General features: G+C 57.7%; 2 protein-coding genes across 2 annotated transcripts; one reads left to right on the top strand and one right to left on the bottom strand.

Moving 5' to 3' along the window:
- Window positions 1-3,930: 3,930 nt before the first annotated feature.
- NCLIV_041310 (putative ABC transporter) lies at window positions 3,931-10,352 on the top strand (the record flags this gene model as incomplete). The annotated part of the gene is made up of 7 exons (XM_003881040.1): window positions 3,931-4,494; window positions 4,983-5,054; window positions 6,122-6,617; window positions 7,156-7,295; window positions 7,648-7,903; window positions 8,266-8,708; window positions 9,234-10,352. 7 exons carry the CDS (start codon window positions 3,931-3,933, stop codon window positions 10,350-10,352), a joined length of 3,090 nt encoding a protein of 1,029 aa, XP_003881089.1.
- Window positions 10,353-13,190: 2,838 nt separating this feature from the next.
- On the bottom strand, window positions 13,191-17,237 carry NCLIV_041300 (c1orf123, related; the record flags this gene model as incomplete). The annotated part of the gene is made up of 6 exons (XM_003881039.1): window positions 13,191-13,250; window positions 13,623-13,728; window positions 14,490-14,612; window positions 15,452-15,533; window positions 16,292-16,612; window positions 17,099-17,237. 6 exons carry the CDS (start codon window positions 17,235-17,237, stop codon window positions 13,191-13,193), a joined length of 831 nt encoding a protein of 276 aa, XP_003881088.1.
- Window positions 17,238-18,946: the final 1,709 nt, after the last annotated feature.

Raw genomic sequence — 18,946 nt, 5'->3', positions numbered from 1 at the left:
GAGAAGCCGAATGTATTCACCGAGGAATCCAGGGAAAACGGTTTTTGTCCCCTTTTTCTCCATGCTCTTCCCTCATTCTTTTCTGTCTGCTGCTCGGTTTCTTCGGGGTTCACTTGTGGTGCCGTGCAGCCGGGCGACTTCCACACACCGCTGGCGCTCTTCGCCGCAACGGTGAAACACCGAAACGCACGAGAGAGGTGCCGAGCCCTCACTTTTCTTTGTTTAGCGTCGCGCGCATCATAAAAAAACAAACGGCGCACCTTCTTTCCCAGAGAAAAGGACCGTACGACGAACGGCAAAACGGGGTGCTTGCTTCCTGGAGCAACACCGCGTGCAAGTAGTGTCCGTACACCGCAAATGGCCGGGGGGGGGGGTTCCTTTTTTCCGAGTTTGGCCGCCAACGAACGCTCTCCGTGTGTCGTTTCGATCTCGCAGAATCAAATGAGAGAAACGTGTTGTCACAGAGGAGGAACAGACTACGAGGAGACAGACGCAGGGGCTGGTGGAAGCAGCCAGAGAGGGGGAAATCGTCTTAGAGCCGTTTTGACACAGGAGGGGAGACGGCGTTTGAAGGTTTTGCTGGATGCTTCTTTGAAGAAAAGGGAGAGCGAAATAAACGAGCACGCCGCAGGACCGCGCATTCTATGTCGTCAAAACAAAGCATGTCTATGCCTATATGTAGAGAAACAGAACAACCTTCAGATCCTCCATACATTCAGAAGTAGACAGAACTTCGTAAGGGCGAGGTCTTTGCCGACTCTTTCGAAGCGTTCTCGTGTACCGCCGCCTCTGGCTTTGCGCATGCCTATCTGTAGCGTCTACTGCCCGCTACCTGAGGCCGCGGGATGGATGAGAAAGCGAAGCGCTGACTGAGCGTTATGGAATTGTATCGAGTCCAATACAAATACGGCACATGCCAAAGAAGGGAAAAGACTCGCAATCACTGTGGTACATGTGTATACATAGTAACAAGCAGACGAGCATAGTATATAAACATTTGGATAAAGTATATATATATATATATATATATAGGCATGTGCTTGCAGCTGTCTCCTCGGAGCACCTCACCTATTGGCATTTTTGCATACACTTACGGTCCATCTGTGCACTTCGCAAGATCCTCAGCTCCAAAGTTAAGACTTAAACTTCCCGGCTAAACTTTGCCTTTTGAGGCCGACATGGAGTCACAGTAGTAACCTGCAGGCTAAGATTGAGCATGAAGCATCGAATGAAGCATTGCGTCCTGCAGATGCATGCGAGGTGTCCGCTGAAACTCTCTTCCACGTAAAACAGGCGAATGCGTGTGCCGCAGGCCGACGCTGTTCAGGTTTCTGTCGCACACAAGGTCTTCTCTCGTGGGGGATCTCTGCCACGGAGCGTTGAGGGGAGATCGCCAAGCTTCCAGGCATGCATCACTTGTGTTGGTAAAAGCAGGGGAAGGTTCTCGTCGTTCATCGCCAGGGGCCGTGTGTTTTCTCTCGCAACACTTAAGAACGGCCGAGATCCGCCTCGGAAGCTTGGTCACAGGAGGGACAGACGGGACGCAAACGAGCACAGCTGCGCCGTTTGGCGCGTTTTGCGCTCGGTGTTTACGCCTTCTAACTCAGAGGAACGACGGTGGAGGCGGGAGAGGTTTTCGTCCCCTTCTCGGCACGAGAAGTATGGGCAGACAACCGTTGAGACGTCGCGACGAGATCCTGACTCTCTTCGATTCTCCTTGTTGCTTCACCTTCCCGCTTTCCTTTTTGGAAACAGCGACACCAGCCCTCGCAGCGCGAACAACACTGCGGTTCTTGCCCCGCAAGTGTATATTCACTCCCACCTTCCCCCACAAAAACAAAGATATATGTATCGTTGCTTCTGTTTAATTGGTCTCTCCGTGTGTCCGTCAATCTCTTTCACTCATCGTTTGAGACAAAACGGCGGGGCTGAGAGAGTCTCCCTCCCTACTGCTTAGAAGCGCGTTGAGTCGCCATCGTTTCCCACAAGTTCGTAGCTGCGGCGCACTCAACAGCTTGTGCAGCGCTAGCTTAACTTTCGAGAGGGTCACGGCGCTCCTTCCCGGAAGTTTAGATGCTTCAGTGAGTGGCTCCTCAGCACAGATTTGACAAAACACTGTTTCCGCCTCTGTAAAGCAAACGCTGGCCTTTCTCGCGCTTTGCTCTTTGTCTTTCCTCTCGTCCTCGCTCCCGCGAGTCCGCCCGTCCCTCCCTCTCTCTCGCCCCCCTCTCTACCGCCGATTTTGAATCGTTCCACCAGGCGGCCGTTCATCATTTTTTTGTTTCGAGGCTGTTCTTGAGAATCGAAGGAACTTCCGGGCCCGTTCTGTCGTTTTCTGCTAAAAATAAAAGCGTTTTCCCCTTTTCGCGCGCCGCCCTCCCCATCTTTCCGCAGATCCCGAGTCTCTTTTTAACACAAACGTTTTTCGCCTCTTTTCCGTATTCGCCCTTTCGTCGGGGTGAGTGCCAGGCAAAGCCTCGAGAATTAGTTTGATAAAAGAAATCGGTCGCCCCGCGAAGCAGAGACAAGGCGAGCAGGGAGTGCAGAAAGGGAACCTTTCGCGGTCTCACTCCTCACTGCAAGCGCAGCCCCCGCCTTCGCTCTCTCGCTTTCGGTGGATCCCCCCACCCCCCCCCCCCCCCCCCCCGCCGTCCAGGCGATTCGAGAAACGTTCGTTTTTCTTCCGTTCCCCAGGAGGCCTTTCTGGTCTCGAGATTCCTGCTGGCGCTGCGACAGTGTCGCCTGGTGGCTAGCCGCTTCAGCCGCCTCGACGAACTCTGTATGCAGCCCAGGACTTTTGCGGGCCTTCGTTGCGGACATAGGGAACAGGCCGCTCTCTCGTGCGAATCCTTGGCGCGATCCTTGGCGTCAAGGAAACTGCAGGACAGCGGCGAGAGCGGCAGTTAAGAATGGTGATTCAGACTTGACGACACCTTTCGCGAGGAACGCGCTTCGCTGGAGAGGTTTCGGAACGTCGTTTGAGCCCAGAAAAAAAGGGAAAGGCGCGACTGCGCATTTTGTCCTTCGCCTGAAAAGACAACGCGGGCAGATTTGCACTGCCAATCTGCCTACCAAGTGTTCATAACTCCGTCGTTCTTTTGTACAGGTGCTTTCCTGCCTTCTCAGCCTCTCGCAAACCACCACGGGTTCCCCTGCCTTCGCCCAGGTAGTCACGCCCTCTCCCCGCCTCTGGACCTTCTGCGCTTTCGGGTTTTTGCGTCCTGCCTGGTCTTCGCGGTCGCCTCGTCGCCGTCGCTTCAAGATTCCACTCTTTTCCGGTCGCCGGGTCGGAAGCTGCTTGGTGTCGTCACGAAGAGCGGCGCTCGTTCGCGGAGGGGAGAGAAGGGGAAACAGCAACGTCGGCCTTTCTCTGTCGTGCTTGGCGACTGCGTGGTCGGCCAAGGCAACCTAGCAGAAGTGTAACGCAGTGGCCCTTTAGAGGCCTTGCCGCCGTTTTGTGGGGTGTCTCCTACCGAGGCGGCTTCCGCGTCCGACCCCACGCGTCGTTTTCCAAAACACTGGAGAAGGGATTTTCCTCGGTTCATGGCGATACGCCTGCTTCTGCCGCTTCGTGGACGAGTGCATCGATGCCTCTGTTGACGCGTCTGGTGTCTTCTGCGCTTCCTGTCTCTGGGTTCCTCGGCGCGCCTCGGTGCGGGCCGCCCCGCGTGTCGCGCGAGACATCAGATTTATCCGGAAGAGAGAAACCGGCGCCGTCCATGGCTCTGTGCCTCGCATTTCCGACTCTCCCTCCTCTTCGCCGCTGCGTGTGTGGCCGCCGGCCAGACAGTCCGAGTCTCTGCCCGGTTCAACAAAGAGAGCGTCTCTTTCGAGTTCTTCGGCTCTTCCCTGTCTCTACCTTGTTCCTCTTCTTCTCTCTCTTCGTCGCCTTGTCCTTCTTCCCTCTCTTCTCCTGCTTCGCCAGTCGCCATGGCTGCGGCAGTCTTGAGCAAGTCCTCCGGGGTGCCGGGCGGCTCGTCGCTTTCCCCGTTTCCGTCTGGGGACGAGTCGGGCATTCCAACGGCGGAGCGACAGCGGCCGAGTCAGCCGACTCCGCGTGCGGCGCTCGAGACTGGCGCTGAAAGGCACGAAGGAGACGCTGCGCCCGCGGAACCCCGAGGCTCCAACTCGACTGCATGCGGCGAAGAGGACGAGGCTAGCTGGAGCCAAAGAGAGAGGAACGCTGACGGGAAGAGAGACAGGAGACCCAGCGACGCGCGCGAGACGCTCAAAGGCGCTCTCGCCCCGGATCGGCTTCGCGTCGAGAAGAGCGAGACGCCTCACAACGAAGGGGAGAAATGCGAGCAGACACAAGCCCTGAGGCAAGGCCGCTCCACGGAAGCGAGCAGTGAAGAACAGGAAGCACGGCTACCCGAGGGCGCGGGAGAGGAGCAGAGGGGGGACACGGGGGCCCAGCGTCCAACGGCCGAATGCGCCGTCTTTGTCGACCAGGGAGGAATGCCCGGGGCGAACGGCACGGGGAAAGACGAGACCGTAAGGAGCAAGGCGAGGCCCACTGGCGAAGGGGTTGTGCCTGTTCGCTTGTTTGTGCGTGTTGGCTAGCCCTCTCTGCGCCGCCCCCCCTCGGTCTGCATTGTCGTCGCCGCGTCGTGCGAGTGGCTGTTTGGCAGGCCCGGCCGTTTGTCTGTTGTTCAGAGCATGACGCGACACAGGCAAGCGAGGGTCATGCGGCTTCAGAGCAAACCCGTGGTGCATCCAGTTCGTGGCCGACGTCTCCGGGTCGAGCGCGTTTCGTTTCGGGATGACGAGTCGGCGCGCCACGAGCGGCCGGTCGGACAGCCCCGGCCCCACACACGGGCGCCCGCGAGCGACAAGCGCCGCGTTTGTGCCGCGCCCTCCGGTCGAATGTCGTGTTTTCCCGGTGTAGGGTTCGCCGCGGTCCTGGATCAAAACTGTGCTCCAGCTAGTGGGTGTCCCTTCACTGCAGATGCTTGGTTTTTCCTGCTTCCTGTTTCGTACAGCCAGCGTGCGAGGCGCGCCCCTGCAGTCTTGAACGCGGAAAAGGCGAACGCGACGAGGCCGAGCCGGAGGACGTAAGTGAACTTTCTGAGAGAACAGAGAGTCCGTGAAGTCAGGCGAGACTGCCCGCGGTAGCGCGCAGAAGCTGGGACTGCAGCGAGTATGCATGCACTCTCACAGCCGTGCTACCAGGCCTGGTTTGAGGTGCGGCTTGCGACCGCCCCCACTGCCTCGCGGTGCGACGTCTTGACGCCTGGCGGCAGGCTGAAGTCGCGCGTTTCTGAAACGTTTTTTTGTGCCGAAAATGGTGTCGTGCACCCACCCTGGGCATTTCCACCTGTCCGAATATGCGCGCAATTCTAATGGGATGCCTCTTTCCCTCCCGGGGCGCAGGACGGTGTTAGCGTGGAGTGCACAACCCTCAGATTTACTCCCCAGCTGTCGCGGACGGGTCCAGTGGCTTGGGGGATCGGGGCGGTCCTTTTCGTTGAAGTCGTCCCGTCGAAGTCGCACAGCGACAGGGCCGTTTTCCCAGCAGCCCGTCGTCTGAGAGGGGTCGCGGCGAGGAACCTGTGCACAGAGTGGAAGCTCTGCGGGACTTCGAAACGTGTGAGCAGAAGTCATCGGGGGAACGCTGCACGCAGGCGACGGGGATAGGACCGCTCACAAAGCACCGAGAACAGTTTTGCCTCTTTCGCTTTGCCGAGTCGCGTGCATGGGCTGTGAGTTCTGGATGGAGCCGCATGTGGGGGTCTGTGGCCTCCTAGGCGGCTGCCTTCTCGGTGTGTCGTCCGACTGCCGGCTGCAGTGCCTACGGGTTGAGCCGAGGCAGGGGTTTTCTCCTCCCGCCGCCGGCGTCGACGCAGGTCCAGCCCAGCGCCTCGGAATGGACTGGTGCAGTCGCCGTTGCCATCCGTCGGCCGGTGTGCGCATGCTGCCGTGGGGTGTTTTCCGGACCGCAGCTCGCTAGAGGAAGGCTCCTCTGCCAACCCCGCGCAGGCTGCGTGTCCGACAGCTCATAGCGTCGCGTTTCCGCGGCCACGTGGTGTCCGAGGTATCGCCCGTTGGACGTCTCTGTCTGCCGTTTTGCGACGTGTCACGGCGGGTGCGTGTCCTGTCGCCTCTCGCGTTTTCTGCGCAGGACGCGGCCTGGCATTCTCGTCATCTTCGTCCGTTCGGGCCATGTACAGTCGTGGTGAAAGACATTTGCTTCACCCTCCCTCCGAAACGAGACTCGAAGAAATCACACGCTCTCCGGCGGTGCTGGGCCGCCGTCTGGGCGTTCCTCGTCTTCTCAAAGTACGTCCTGACGCTGACCGTGCAGCGACTCGGCTGCCGGCGGCGCGCGGCAGGCAGGCAGCAAGAGTACGTCCCGAGTCCACCCAGTGACGTGCAGGATAGGCGCGTGGATGCGACCTGCAACGAGAGGGACGCGGGCGGCGCCAGGGAGGAGGCGAACGCGGAGGCGCAGCGAGGTCTGGACCGTGCACATTTGAAAGAGGCCGGAGCGTGCAGTGGCAAACGCGAACGGGCAACAAGCGAAGACGTCGCGACTGCGGAGAAAGCCACACAAGATAAAGAGGACAGCCCGGAGCGACAGACGATTCTGCATCCGTTCTCTGCAGTCTTTGACGCGGGTAAGCACCCGGGGCACGCAGTCGAAAATATGCCGACGTGAATGACCGGAACCGCCAAAGCGCCGCCGGCGCTCACCGCCACTTCGTTCGTTTATACAGCCATATATATACATATATGTATATATATATATATGTATATATATATATATATATACGTATGCATCTCTCTGCATAACTCGTTTTCCCTATGTCTAGTTGTGGATGTCTCTGTATCTGCAGCGACCGATGTATGTCAAAAACGGTGTCCTTCTATATCCGTGTCTGCCTGTTTACATCTCTCCAGCTGCGACTGGCTCTGCATCTGGATCTCTCCGAAGAGCTGTGAACCTGCACTTGGGTGTATCTCCATCTGCCCATGTCGCCAACGCGTCTTGTGGAGGGCCGTGGAAAGGGTGTTTGTGTAGAGCGTTAGCCGTCTCTGCTTTACGGATGCGCCACGCTTTCGCGTACCACCCATCCTTTAGCGATTCGGTTTACTCGGTCCACGATGAGTGTGGAAGATTCGCGTTTGTCTCTCGCGGCACGTGGCTTCTCCCAGGCACCATGACGGCGGTGATGGGTCCAAGCGGGTGCGGGAAAACGACGCTGCTCAACTTGTTAGCCAACCGCGCGCCGGCGCGACAAAGCGGCGGCGAGGTGTTTGTGAACGGGAAGCCCCGCGACCGCACGTTCAACCGAGTAAGAGGCAGCGGGGACGTCGAGACGCCACCGATAGCGGACGCACGGACACAGAGAAATGTCGAGACCAAGCGAGGAAGGGAGAGGGAACTCGAGGGAGAAAACGAAGCCGAGGCAAGGCGAGAAGGCAGACAAAGAGGTGCGGCAGACAAAGAGGTGCGGAAGACAAATACAGGCTGGAGGGAAAGGGGAGAGTGGCCGACATGGAGGCGCAGCGAACGGCGGGTTTTCTGGTCTTTGCGGAGGGCGGAAATCGTTTGCGCATGCACGCGTGCGCGGCCTCGCCCGCGGCGCCGCTGCGTCGCGTCAGCGTTTCGTGTCGGGCGCCTTGTCCTTGTGTGTGCGTTCCCAGCGAGTGGCCTTTGTTCAGCAAGAGGACATCTTCGACGGGAAGGAGACCGTGCGGGAGTGTTTGGAATTTTCGCGGGACTTGCGCATGAATTTCGCGGCGATTCAAGATCCGACAGAAAGACAGAGAGCTGCTGACGCGTACACCGACCAAGCCTTGCGCGTCTTGGGGCTCCAGGCCGTGGCCGATAGTCCGGTGGGGAACGAGGCTATCCGCGGCGTCTCTGGCGGCCAAAAACGAAGAGTCACTCTAGGCCTCGGTACGAACCAAACCTCCTCTGCCATATGTATATATATGTATATGTATATATATATATATATATATCCGTATTTATATATATATATATATATATATATATATATATGTGCAGGTGAGGCTCCATGCGTCCTTGGTCGTATCTCTAGGTTGCGTCTCTGAGCGCTGTTTTGTCTACAGAGCTACGCGTCGAGGTAAAAGAATTTGCGCACGTCAGGATTCAGTTTGGGGTGCATCTGCCACGTAGCGACGTGCGTTCCCGACCAGCTTTGGTGCTGTCTTTTTTGTAGGCGTTTTGCCTCCGTCCCTGTGCGTGCACGTCTGCGTTCCGTCACCGCCGGCGTCGCCTGTCGCTTTTCTGTTTAGGTCTGATGAGCGACGCTCAGATTTTCCTCTGCGACGAGCCGACAACGGGTTTGTCGGCTGCTGACGCGCTGGCCGTCGTTCGCACGTTGCGGCGGTTGTGCGACGTGTACAGTGTGACGGTCGTTGCCGTCATTCACCAGCCGTCGATGCAGATCCTCTCGCTGTTCGACAACCTGATTCTGCTTTCCTGCGAAGGCCGCTGCGCCTACAACGGGAAAGTCGTCAGCTGTCAACCGTGCTTCGAGAGCTGGGGCTTCGCCTTTCCGCTCCACCAAAACCCCGCGGACTACCTCAGTGACCTCGTCTCCCCACACAAGGGATTCCCCGCGAGGCTCGCCGCCCTCTACGCAGCGCGAGAGCTCCCAGGCGTCAAGGCGCGCGTCGCCGAAGCGCTGCGGGGCGAGGCCGCGCAGAGCGACGCCAAGGGACAAACAGGAACCAGAGTGCGTCACGCTCCAGTTTGCCAACTAAGGGAGACATTTTGTGCGGAGACACCGGGGACACCGTGAAGTGACACCATGTGGGGAGACACCGGGGGGAGGCTGGCAGGGAGAGGGACGATTTGGACGTCAGGCGCGGAGAGCCGAACGTGTAGCTACACAGGCATATATGTATCTCACGAAAGAGATCAATGTCCGGAATAGCGTAGGAATGTAGAGTTTTCCGTTGATAGAGAGATACACATAGGTGTAGATGAACGACAGATACATACGCAGACATACAAATACATATATATATATATATATATGGTGGGTAAAAGGTGTTGATGTGACAGGTGTTCGTGTCAGTCGGCAGCTGTATCGATGTGCTTGTGTGCTGCCGGTCAGTCGCGACGATCGCGACGTGTGTGCAGCAATCGCGCGACGTGTGTGACACGCAACGGCCGCGTGTCTGTGGGAGGTTGTGTTGCTCGATGTCCTTTTTACTGTTTGATCATTCGCGTCTCTTCCGCGTGTTTTGTTCCGTAGGGATCCGGGTGTTCGCGCTCCGAGTCGGAGCCAGAGGCCGCGTCGCCGTCGTCGCGCGGGGTCTTGCCGGTTGCGGGAGCGCAAGCGGCCGAGCTGCTTCACGGCCCGAGTTGGTGGACTCAGTTTTCGACGATTGCGCGGCGCAGTGCGCGCCTGTGGTTGCGCGACCGGAGCACGGTGGCGGCGATTTACGCCGACGCAGTCGTGGAGGGAGCGATCCTCGGCCTGGTGATGTTGGGCGTACGGCAGCGGCAGCCGCCGTACTACCAGCTGTCCGCCCTGTATCTCTTTGTCTTCTGCGCGTGCGCCTCAGCCCTCTGGACGATCCCTCTGTATGTCCAGCAGAAGGCGCAGTTCATCATGGAAGCCAGTGGGGGGTACTACTCGCCGGAGCCGCACTACCTCGGCACGACCTGCGTCACGACCTGCATCATCGCAGGCTCCGACGTCGTCCTCTGTTGCATTCTCTGGGTCCTCGCCGGCTTCGAGTGGGCGACGCTGCCGTTCTCGCTGTTTGTCTCTATTCTTGCCTACCTGGTGGTGGACGGCGCGTTCTACCTCGCCACACTCGCGAGCACCTCCTTCGCGCACGCCAACAGCGTGACGTCGGTGCTGTTCATGATCTTCATCTTCGTCAACGGGTTCTCCACGAATCCACAAAGCATGCCTTTCTGGATTTGCTGGATGAGCTACATCTGTCCCTTCTTCCTCGCCTTCGAGGCCGCAGCCATCGAGGTGATGCGCGACTACCGCTTCGCCTCCGGAGAGGGAGTTGCGCAAGGCGGTGCCGGCCAAGCCGCCGACTCCACAGACCCGGAGCAGCTCGGCGCCTTGGCCGTCGCTTCCGCGGAAGACCTCTTCCAGCAGTACGGCCTCGCCGGCAGGGTGTACGGCGCAACGGTGAATCCGGAAGTCTACGTCTGGGCCGTCGACGTCGTGCTTCTCCTCTTCATGGCCATCGGCATCAAAGGATTCGCCATGCTGTACCAGAGCTGGTGGGTAGTGCCCAGACCGCAAGGCCCTCTAATCGGGCGCTGGCTAAAGGACGCCGTACAGGAGGCGAAAGGAAAGAGCGCGTCGGGAACGACTTGCAAGGAGAGACAGCGCCAGAGTGCCTAGGAACCCCAGAAGGCGGGCGGCGAGCTGACGCTCGAGTTCGGCTCCACAGAGAGAGAGGAACAGAAAGGTTCGACAAGGTTCGCAAACGCGGTCGGCGAAGAGAACCAGAGCTGGTGGGTAGTGCCCAGACCGCAAGGCCCTCTAATCGGGCGCTGGCTAAAGGACGCCGTACAGGAGGCGAAAGGAAAGAGCGCGTCCGGAACGACTTGCAAGGAGAGACAGCGCCAGAGTGCCTAGGAACCCCAAAAGGCGGGCGGCGAGCTGACGCTCGAGTTCGGCGCCACAGAGAGAGAGGAACAGAAAGGTTCGACGAGGTTCGCAAACGCGGTCGGCGAAGAGAACCAGAGCTGGTGGGTAGTGCCCAGACCGCAAGGCCCTCTAATCGGGCGCTGGCTAAAGGACGCCGTACAGGAGGCGAAAGGAAAGAGCGCGTCCGGAACGACTTGCAAGGAGAGACAGCGCCAGAGTGCCTAGGAACCCCAGAAGGCGGGCGGCGAGCTGACGCTCGAGTTCGGCTCCACAGAGAGAGAGGAACAGAAAGGTTCGACGAGGTTCGCAAACGCGGTCGGCGAAGAGAACCAGAGCTGGTGGGTAGTGCCCAGACCGCAAGGCCCTCTAATCGGGCGCTGGCTAAAGGACGCCGTACAGGAGGCGAAAGGAAAGAGCGCGTCCGGAACGACTTGCAAGGAGAGACAGCGCCAGAGTGCCTAGGAACCCCAGAAGGCGGGCGGCGAGCTGACGCTCGAGTTCGGCTCCACAGAGAGAGAGGAACAGAAAGGTTCGACGAGGTTCGCAAACGCGGTCGGCGAAGAGAGAAGCAGGCGAATGCGCGAGGCGCGCCTCCCAGAAGTTGCGAACATGCGTCGCAGGGAAACAGGTGAACAGTCGACGCGCCGCTCGGAACGCGACCGGGGGTCAGGAAGGACGTTACACCAACGTCGACAGTGATCTTACCTCTTTGTGCAAGGAAGACGTTTGTGTGTGTGTGTGTTTGTTCGTACGTCATGTGCGCTACATAAATACACATGTTTTGTGCTCGTGTGTGGTGTTGTGCAGCTGTAAGTGTATTCAAAGTGCATTTGTTTGTGTATTGTGTGTCTATGTGGAGATGGGGTTTCGTCGATGAAGGATTGTGTTTTGCTTAGGCGTGCCAGGTATGCGGGGATGTGTTTCGATCCGTGCACGGGCCCCGGCCACGTGCGAATGCGGACCGTGTACAGCCAGCTGTTCCTCTCAATGTAAAGTGCAAACCGCCGACCAAGGGGTTCGTTCGCTCCCGTTTACTCTTCCATTCCCGTCGGTTGGTAAGCACAAAATCCAGGTCGAGAGCGCCCACCGGCGCGCGGCGTCTTGCAGGCTTTCCAGCCTTCCAACAACGAACGCAGCAGGCGGGTGAGGCGAGGGAGGTGCACGTGCGGGCCGGTTTCTGCGCGAAGCAAGACCCAGCCTGGGTGTCCTTCCCACTTGTCTGTCTTTTGTGGCAACGGCTTCTCGCTGCTTTCCACATGGACACGGGTCCGCCTCGTTTCCTCAGTTGTCTCCTGCACAACTCATGTGCAGTGAGTTGAAGCTCGAATCGCGCCTCGAGCCTTTCGCGAGTGCTCTCCGATTCGTCTGGAGCCCAGAGCCCCGGAGACGCGTTGCCCAGGGGGATGTGCATGCAGCCTCTCGCTTGCTGCGTGCCCGGGCGTGCGTCGCGACTGCACGCACCACCAGGGCGACTTCTCAGCGCTCTATGGACTCGTGTTTCGGCAGTGCACCGGAAAACGAACACGACGCCGCGCGTGCGAATGCACAGCGCGAGGCTTTAGGTTAAGCCAACAGCTTTCCGATCCACGAACATTCCAGCATCGCTACCCCGTGGAACAAACACAAAAGAGACATGCACGCACACATAAACAGATACCTACATATACGTATGTATATATATATATATATATATATGAGCTTGGATCCTCGCATGAAGGGCGGAACGTGACGCGGGGGTGAGAAGATTGACAGCGTCGCGAGGCGGTTCGCCGCTTTTTCACATCCGTCAGCGTTTTTTAGAGAGACGTATGGGGCGAGGCACGGGCGCGTGTACGGCTGGAGTACGTCCACAGCCAGGCCTGAGTCTGCGGGGCGTTGTCTGCAGTGGGTCGAGCTTTCAAGTGTTGCTAAAGGAGCGAAACGTTCACGGAAACCCGACTGTATTCACCTGTGTGGCGAGACACGTCTATGTGGAGGTTGAGCACACTGACGTTGAGGCTTGCACAGAAACACCCCAAACTGCACACAGAGCGGGGGCCGCCGGCACGGATCGCGTGCGGCGAGAGCCCCACCCTTTTTGACGAGGCAGAGAAACAATCTGCAAATGCGTCGAACCGAGTCCAGGCTTCGCGAGTGCGCGAGACCCGAAGGCCTTCCACCGTTCCTCGCGCCGCCAGAGGGCCCAGGGAAGGCCAGCGAGGACAGCGACCGACATCGGGTGGGAAGGTGGAAGGCAAAGCGTGTGTTGGACGGAGGACGGAGGACTGATCCAAGCAGCGAGGCGCCGAGGAAGGTCGAGCAGACGCCAAGGAGAGAAAACGGGAAAGCCGCCGCAACACCGAAAGTGTGTGGCAGAAGGCGAGGCGTGCCTAGAGAGTGCGAGGGACGCCAGAGATTGCAGACAGCGAAGCGCACAGGCTCGAGGGAGAATCGTGGCCGATGTCGTCCTCAGCGAGACCGGGAAGCGGAGGTGAGGACGAGAGAGGGAGACGCGCAAACAGTTGCCAGGAATGGCGCGAGCGAGGGGTGGCGTCAAAGCAGGCGCTTGGGGCACAGATTCAGAGAAGAACAGAGGACACGACCAGAATCTCATCGCAACACCTGGAACTCCCACTCCACGTTGTAGATGCCGACTGACAGGTTGGCGTCCTGACAAAGCATCAGAGAGGGAAAGGGAAAAGCGGGGCGGCGTTTCGATGTGGGTGCTACGAAAGGAATGGATGCCTCCGGTTCTTGCCGTTTCCCTTCCCTCACGATTTTCGCAAACTCCTTCTCTCGTGTGCCGCCGTGCACCCTTCGCGTTGTCGTCTTGCGCGCGCGCCGCAGACGGTACAGAGCGCCGACGAGAGGAGCGAACGACGTGGACGCGAGCGGCGAGACGCGAGAGACCACGCCCGCGCGAGCATGAAATCCAGAGTGGCTGCACGGCGCGCGCCAAAGACGCGGAACACGCGAAGACAGGGACACACCAAACGCGTTTTTCGTTTGTTTTCCTCGCATACCAAACGGCCGCGTCCTTACCTGGTCGTAGTCCACCCAGTCTTCGGAAAGCTCGACGTCTCTGAAGGTTGCTTTCTTGCTCTTCACAACGTAGCCGTCTGCAGGGTACCACTTCACTGGCTCCACTCTGGAACCAAAAAGACAGTCCACAGTCGAATGCACAAGAGAGTAGATACTCACATGCATGCCTCTACAGAACGCAGGACGCGACACTACATATATGCCCGTTTCTATATGGACACACGTGTGTGTTTGCACAGGCATGACGCGCCTCATATCCAGTCAGCGCGGCGCAGGAAGAACGAACAGGCGAACACACAGACTTGCGTACACATGTATATACGGTACATATGTATATATATGCATACAAAAGCAAGTGTTACGACTAGTACTGAGAGGTCGCGTATACGCGTGCGTCTGCAGACGTTCCAGCGCGCAAAGGGGGGGATGTCAATCCCGCCGAGCACCCCCCCCTCCCCCCCCCGCGTGGAAACACAATCGGTCCCACGAACCAAGAAATCCACCGATCGACAGTAAACGCGTCCAGCTATACGTATCGACATGTACATATATACATATATACATATATACATATATATATAGCAAAAACCCCCCATATATATCTATATATTACAGATCGAGGAAGAGGAACCAGCAGCGACGGAGATGATTGGTAAGCATAAATAAGCAGACGGGTGTGCCGCGACGCGCTTGTGCGGTTAGGTGCCGTGTCCGCTCTACGAACTGTGTGGTGCCTCAAAAGCATATCTGTGTCCTGCGTCTCGGCACGCAGTGGGCGCACGCGGCCCCGGCAGAAAAAACAAGGATAGAAACGGTCGCCAGTGCACAGCCTTTCGACACAGCGGCAACCGAAGAACGGCGACGCACCCTCGGCACTCAAAAGCGACCACGGGAACAAACTTCCCGCTGTCCTCTGCTGTGTACGTACGCCGCGTGACGTTTTTCACCTGCGGGTATCGCGAGAAAGCACACCCCAGAACACCGGATGCACTCCTGCTCTTCTTAGTCCGTTGTGCATCCAATGCATTCCGATTGCCTCTCGGACGCGCGTCCTCGCGACAAGCCCTTCCTTTGCAGGTACGTTTGCCGGATGTGTGTCCTCTTTGGCGCTTCTGTCATGGCCTTGTGTCGGCAATTGCCCAGCTCCTCCAGTCTGTTCATTCCACTCTACTGTGCCGCTCTCGTTTTCCTCTGGTTGTGTCGCTTACGTTCCCACCTTCGCTAGCTGCGGTTTTATCTTCCCGAGCATGTATGTGTCCAGACACCTGTTGCGCGTTCTTTGTGTGGAGAACTAGTTTCGCCATTCCCGTCTCGGACTGCCTCGCGAGCTTCTCTCTCATCGTCTGTCGCTATCAGGCTCTCTGTTGTCTCTTGATTTCTCTCTCGGTCGTGGCTTGCTCAGCACTCTCTTCTTCACCTTCTACTCTCTCTTCTCGCGCTCGTCTCTCTACTCATCCGATACGTCTGATTCTCCCTGTTGCACATTAGCTCTGCCTATCTTCATTTTCCTTTTCTCTGAGTGCATCGCGTCCGCAGCCTCTTCTTGTGTCCTTCTCACTCGACTCACATCCTGGACATTGAGCGTCGAGGTTTGCTTGCTTCCGTCCCAGCGCACCAGAAAGTTCGCTGTCCTGAAAGCCCAGCAGAGACGCAGAAACGAAGGAAGGTCGCCGCCGCACGCCGGAACACTCTCCCCCCCCTTGCAGAGAGACCGCGACGAAGGCGAAGACAGGCGGCAGGCGTCACGCGGCGGGAGAAACACACACAAACACAAGTCGCGAATCGAGCGACGACGCGTCGCTGGAAAAGACAACCAGACAGGCACCTACCCTCTGCTGTTCGGGATTTCTTGTGTCTCGGATTCAGACACGGTGACGCGCTCGCGCACGTCTTCTCCAGCTGGTTGCTTCACTGAGAAGAAACGAGGAAACCGACGCAAAGCGGCACTTGACTGGACACAGAGAGACAGCGAAAAGAAGTGTGTGTTAGGTCCTTGAAAGACAAAGGAAGGAGTCTGTGGGGCGCAATGTTGCTTCCTTCGCCATCTCTCGCCCGACACAGCGCCGGCGCCTTCCTCGCTCCCCTCACCGCTTTCGCGTCCGGTCTTCCTAGGCCGGGAATTCTGGCGCTTTCCGCGTTTTCCTCCAGTTGTCGCTCTCTCTCTTCTGTCGCGAGAGACATGTGTAACAGCCGACTCCTGTTTTCCCCTGGCAACTGCGCCTCTGCGTGTGAAGTTAAAGTGGTCACCGACTCACCATTACACATAAATGTCGACATATATATATATATGTATATTAATATACATATATATATGATATAAATATAGGAGCGATATATATATGAGGATATTAATGTGTGGTATGCGTAAAAACACAAATATGCTCTGCCTAGAGATGAGCCCGGAATACAGTCGGCGTCAGCGAAAGCCTATGCCGGCCTTGCCGAGCCTCGTGGTCATTCCCATTTTCACTCGCGTTCGTCTCTGTCTCTGTGTAGATGCACAAGCGTTCTCAATTGAGAGACGTCGAGAAATACAAGGCGTGTGCGGCGGCGCGACTGTGGCCTCGAATCTGTTGCGTCACTAGGCAGTTGCGAAGAATGAAGCCTCTTGGTTTGTTTGTGCGTGCCGTTTCTGCGGAGAATCGCGCGGGGGACTGACCGTCGAGCACCCAAGTGTGACCTGCGGGGATCTCCACGCTCTCGACGTTTTCCAGCTCGGCTTTCATGCGCAGCACAATCACCACCATCTTGGCGGGGCAAATTGGAAGCGGACGGTCCGGGAACGGAGGAAACGAACGAAGACGACGAAGAAGGAGGGGAGGAAGAGGAAGGAAAGGGAGAAAGATGACGCGTCGAGGAAGACAAGAGGAAGGAGAGAAGAAGAACGAGCAGAGGGAAAAGTGACGGAGACAAGTCTCTCGAATAGGAGAAATTTGTCAGGCACCGTACGCAAAGCCGAAGCGAGAGACGGACTTGTCGATCTTTGTTTGCTGAAAAGGGCCAATAGAGAAGCAGGAAATTAGGCAGAAGGAAGGAACAAAGGGAAAGGGGGGAAAACAGAGAGAATAACCGTTGTTTGAGAACTGCAAATATCTGCAGCGACCGTCGTTGCTCTGCATGCGGCATCACAAAACGCGTTCCATGCATGAGGCTGCTAGACGGTATCAAGGTGTGCACACTGGCGACGGCGTCAAGGGAAAAAGACGAGACTCTGGAAAAAGAGGCAGAAAAGGGACGGCGGAACACCTGAAACTGTCCGAACCGCGGGGGTTTAAAAAAAGAGAGCAAATGCAAGCTCAAGCGTTTCTGGAATCTTGAGAAAAAGCCCTCAGAAGAACAATCTTTTCTCCGGAGTGTGTGCTGGTCTAAGGTCTTTTCATGGGGGGTTGAGCGACTGTACGTACACCACAGATTCACCCACCGTCCAGCGTTTTCGTTGTCTTCCACAACAGATCTTGTGTCTCCCTCTGCCTCACTTTTCAGTCTTTCATCTTTCATTCGTTTCCATTTGCTTTCTCTTTTGTGTGTGCATGCCCGGTTCTTATCGACAAGACGCAAGAGGCTCGAGGGTGGCTGTCTGGTTTCAGCCCACTCTTTCGTCCCGTGGTGCGCCATAAAAAGCACACGAGGTCCGACTGTGATCCGTGCCCGGCTGTCTGTCCGCGCCGGAAAAAAGGTTTTTTCGGAGTTGCCTCCGTCGTATTCCAGCCCCTTTTCTCCTGCATACTTTCTCGATACGAATAGCCGGTCTTTCTTGGTCTCACGACGGAGGGCGGACCTCCCCTCTTCACCGATGCAAGTAAGAGACTCCGTTTCCTTTTTTGCTCGTCCGTGTATGTTAGAGAAACGAGCGGGCGAAAGCGTCTGTTCTTTCTTGTGTCGACGCGCTCTTTTCGCAGCTTTCTGTCGCTCTTCAACCCTGGGCTTTTCTCGCGACGCTCAGATACACGGAAACGAAGTCGGTCTTCCCTCTCGATTGGAGGACGGTGAGAGGGAACCACCACTATCGAAAAGGGGAGGAGACCTGAGAAAGTCCCGAAAAGGCAAAGCAATAACGAGACAGAGAGGGAGAGAAACAGCGAGTCTGGCGCGAAAGGGAAGCTACGGTATCTGTCTTGGCCACTACCCTTTCCTCTCCGTTTCCCCTGCAGTGCTTCTCGCCTTTCGTTTCAACGACCTTTTCCCCTTATCTCTCCGTGTTGCTCACGTTGCTTCTCGCCTTTCCACCGCGGTTTTCCTCTCGAGGTTTTCGCGTTCCCTCGCTGTCTCCCTCTCTGTCTCCCCCTCTCTCTGCCTCCCCCTCCCTGTCTCTCGCTTTCCTCTCTTCCTTCGCTCGAAGCTCTCGCTCGCGCTTGCGCGATTCACCCTCTAGCGTCCCCACCATGGCGTTTTGCCTCCTTCACCTCCTCGAGAGTTTTCTTCTTCTCCTCAACGCGGCGGCTGTCTTGAGTGCTCCTCGTATCCTCCGGCCGCTCGCCCTCGACAAACCGCAGGTGGGGGATCCTGGGCTCCGCTCTCAGATTTCCCTCTTCCTCTTCTCCGTCCGGACGTATCTGAAGCTGCCGCTGGTCGTAGCGAACATCGTCGTGATCCTCTTCGAACTCCTCTTCGGCTGATGACGCGCGCTGCATGCAGGCTCGCAGAAGACGGGCGGGGCTCCAGCACAGAAGGCTCACACGCGCGTGTCAGCGGACTCGAGTGTTTTTTCGAGCAAAGACAAAACAGAACACGAGACCGAGAAGGAGTGAATCAGAGAGCGAAACAACGGACGGAGAGACGCAGACGAGAAAGAGAAACAACCACCGAAGCAAAAAGAGAGAGAGTGAGAGAAAAGACGGTGGGCAGTCCTCTTGACACAAGGCCTGCTGTGCGGTAAGAGCCTCAGGTGGTCAGATTCGTTTCCTGCTGCGTGTCTCCGCCGTCTCTCGCCAGCGCCGCTGCTCCCGAGGCAGCAGTCGTCTTTTGTCGCCCGCGCACTCCTCCGGAAGCGCCTACGGGTGCACACGCCAGGCGGGCGCGTCTGCGGAGAGAAAGCCGCGAGCAAGCGCGTGGTCTCTCGCCGTCGCTGGGCGTCACGCGCCTCCCCGCCGTGCCCCGTCGTCTCGCTGCGCCGCTGCCGTGTCTCGCGAGTTGCAGCAAAAAAAGCGCATTTGTTTTAGGTGCCAGGCGACCTACCAGCGAGCGGAGAACCGCGCGACTCAGCGAAGCGCGCCTCCCCAGCGCGTCACAGTCGAAAACGCCTGAGAAGAGCTCTGTCGAGCCCTACGCAAACCCCCCCCCCCCTAAACCCTAAACCCCCCCCCCCCGCCTCCCCGCGAAGGAAC

This window comes from Neospora caninum, chromosome IX (genome assembly GCF_000208865.1).
Source record: "Neospora caninum Liverpool complete genome, chromosome IX".
NCBI lineage: Eukaryota > Apicomplexa > Conoidasida > Eucoccidiorida > Sarcocystidae > Neospora > Neospora caninum.
The sequence above is the reverse complement of the archived record's forward strand: the minus strand, read 5'-3'. Positions and strand labels throughout refer to the sequence as shown.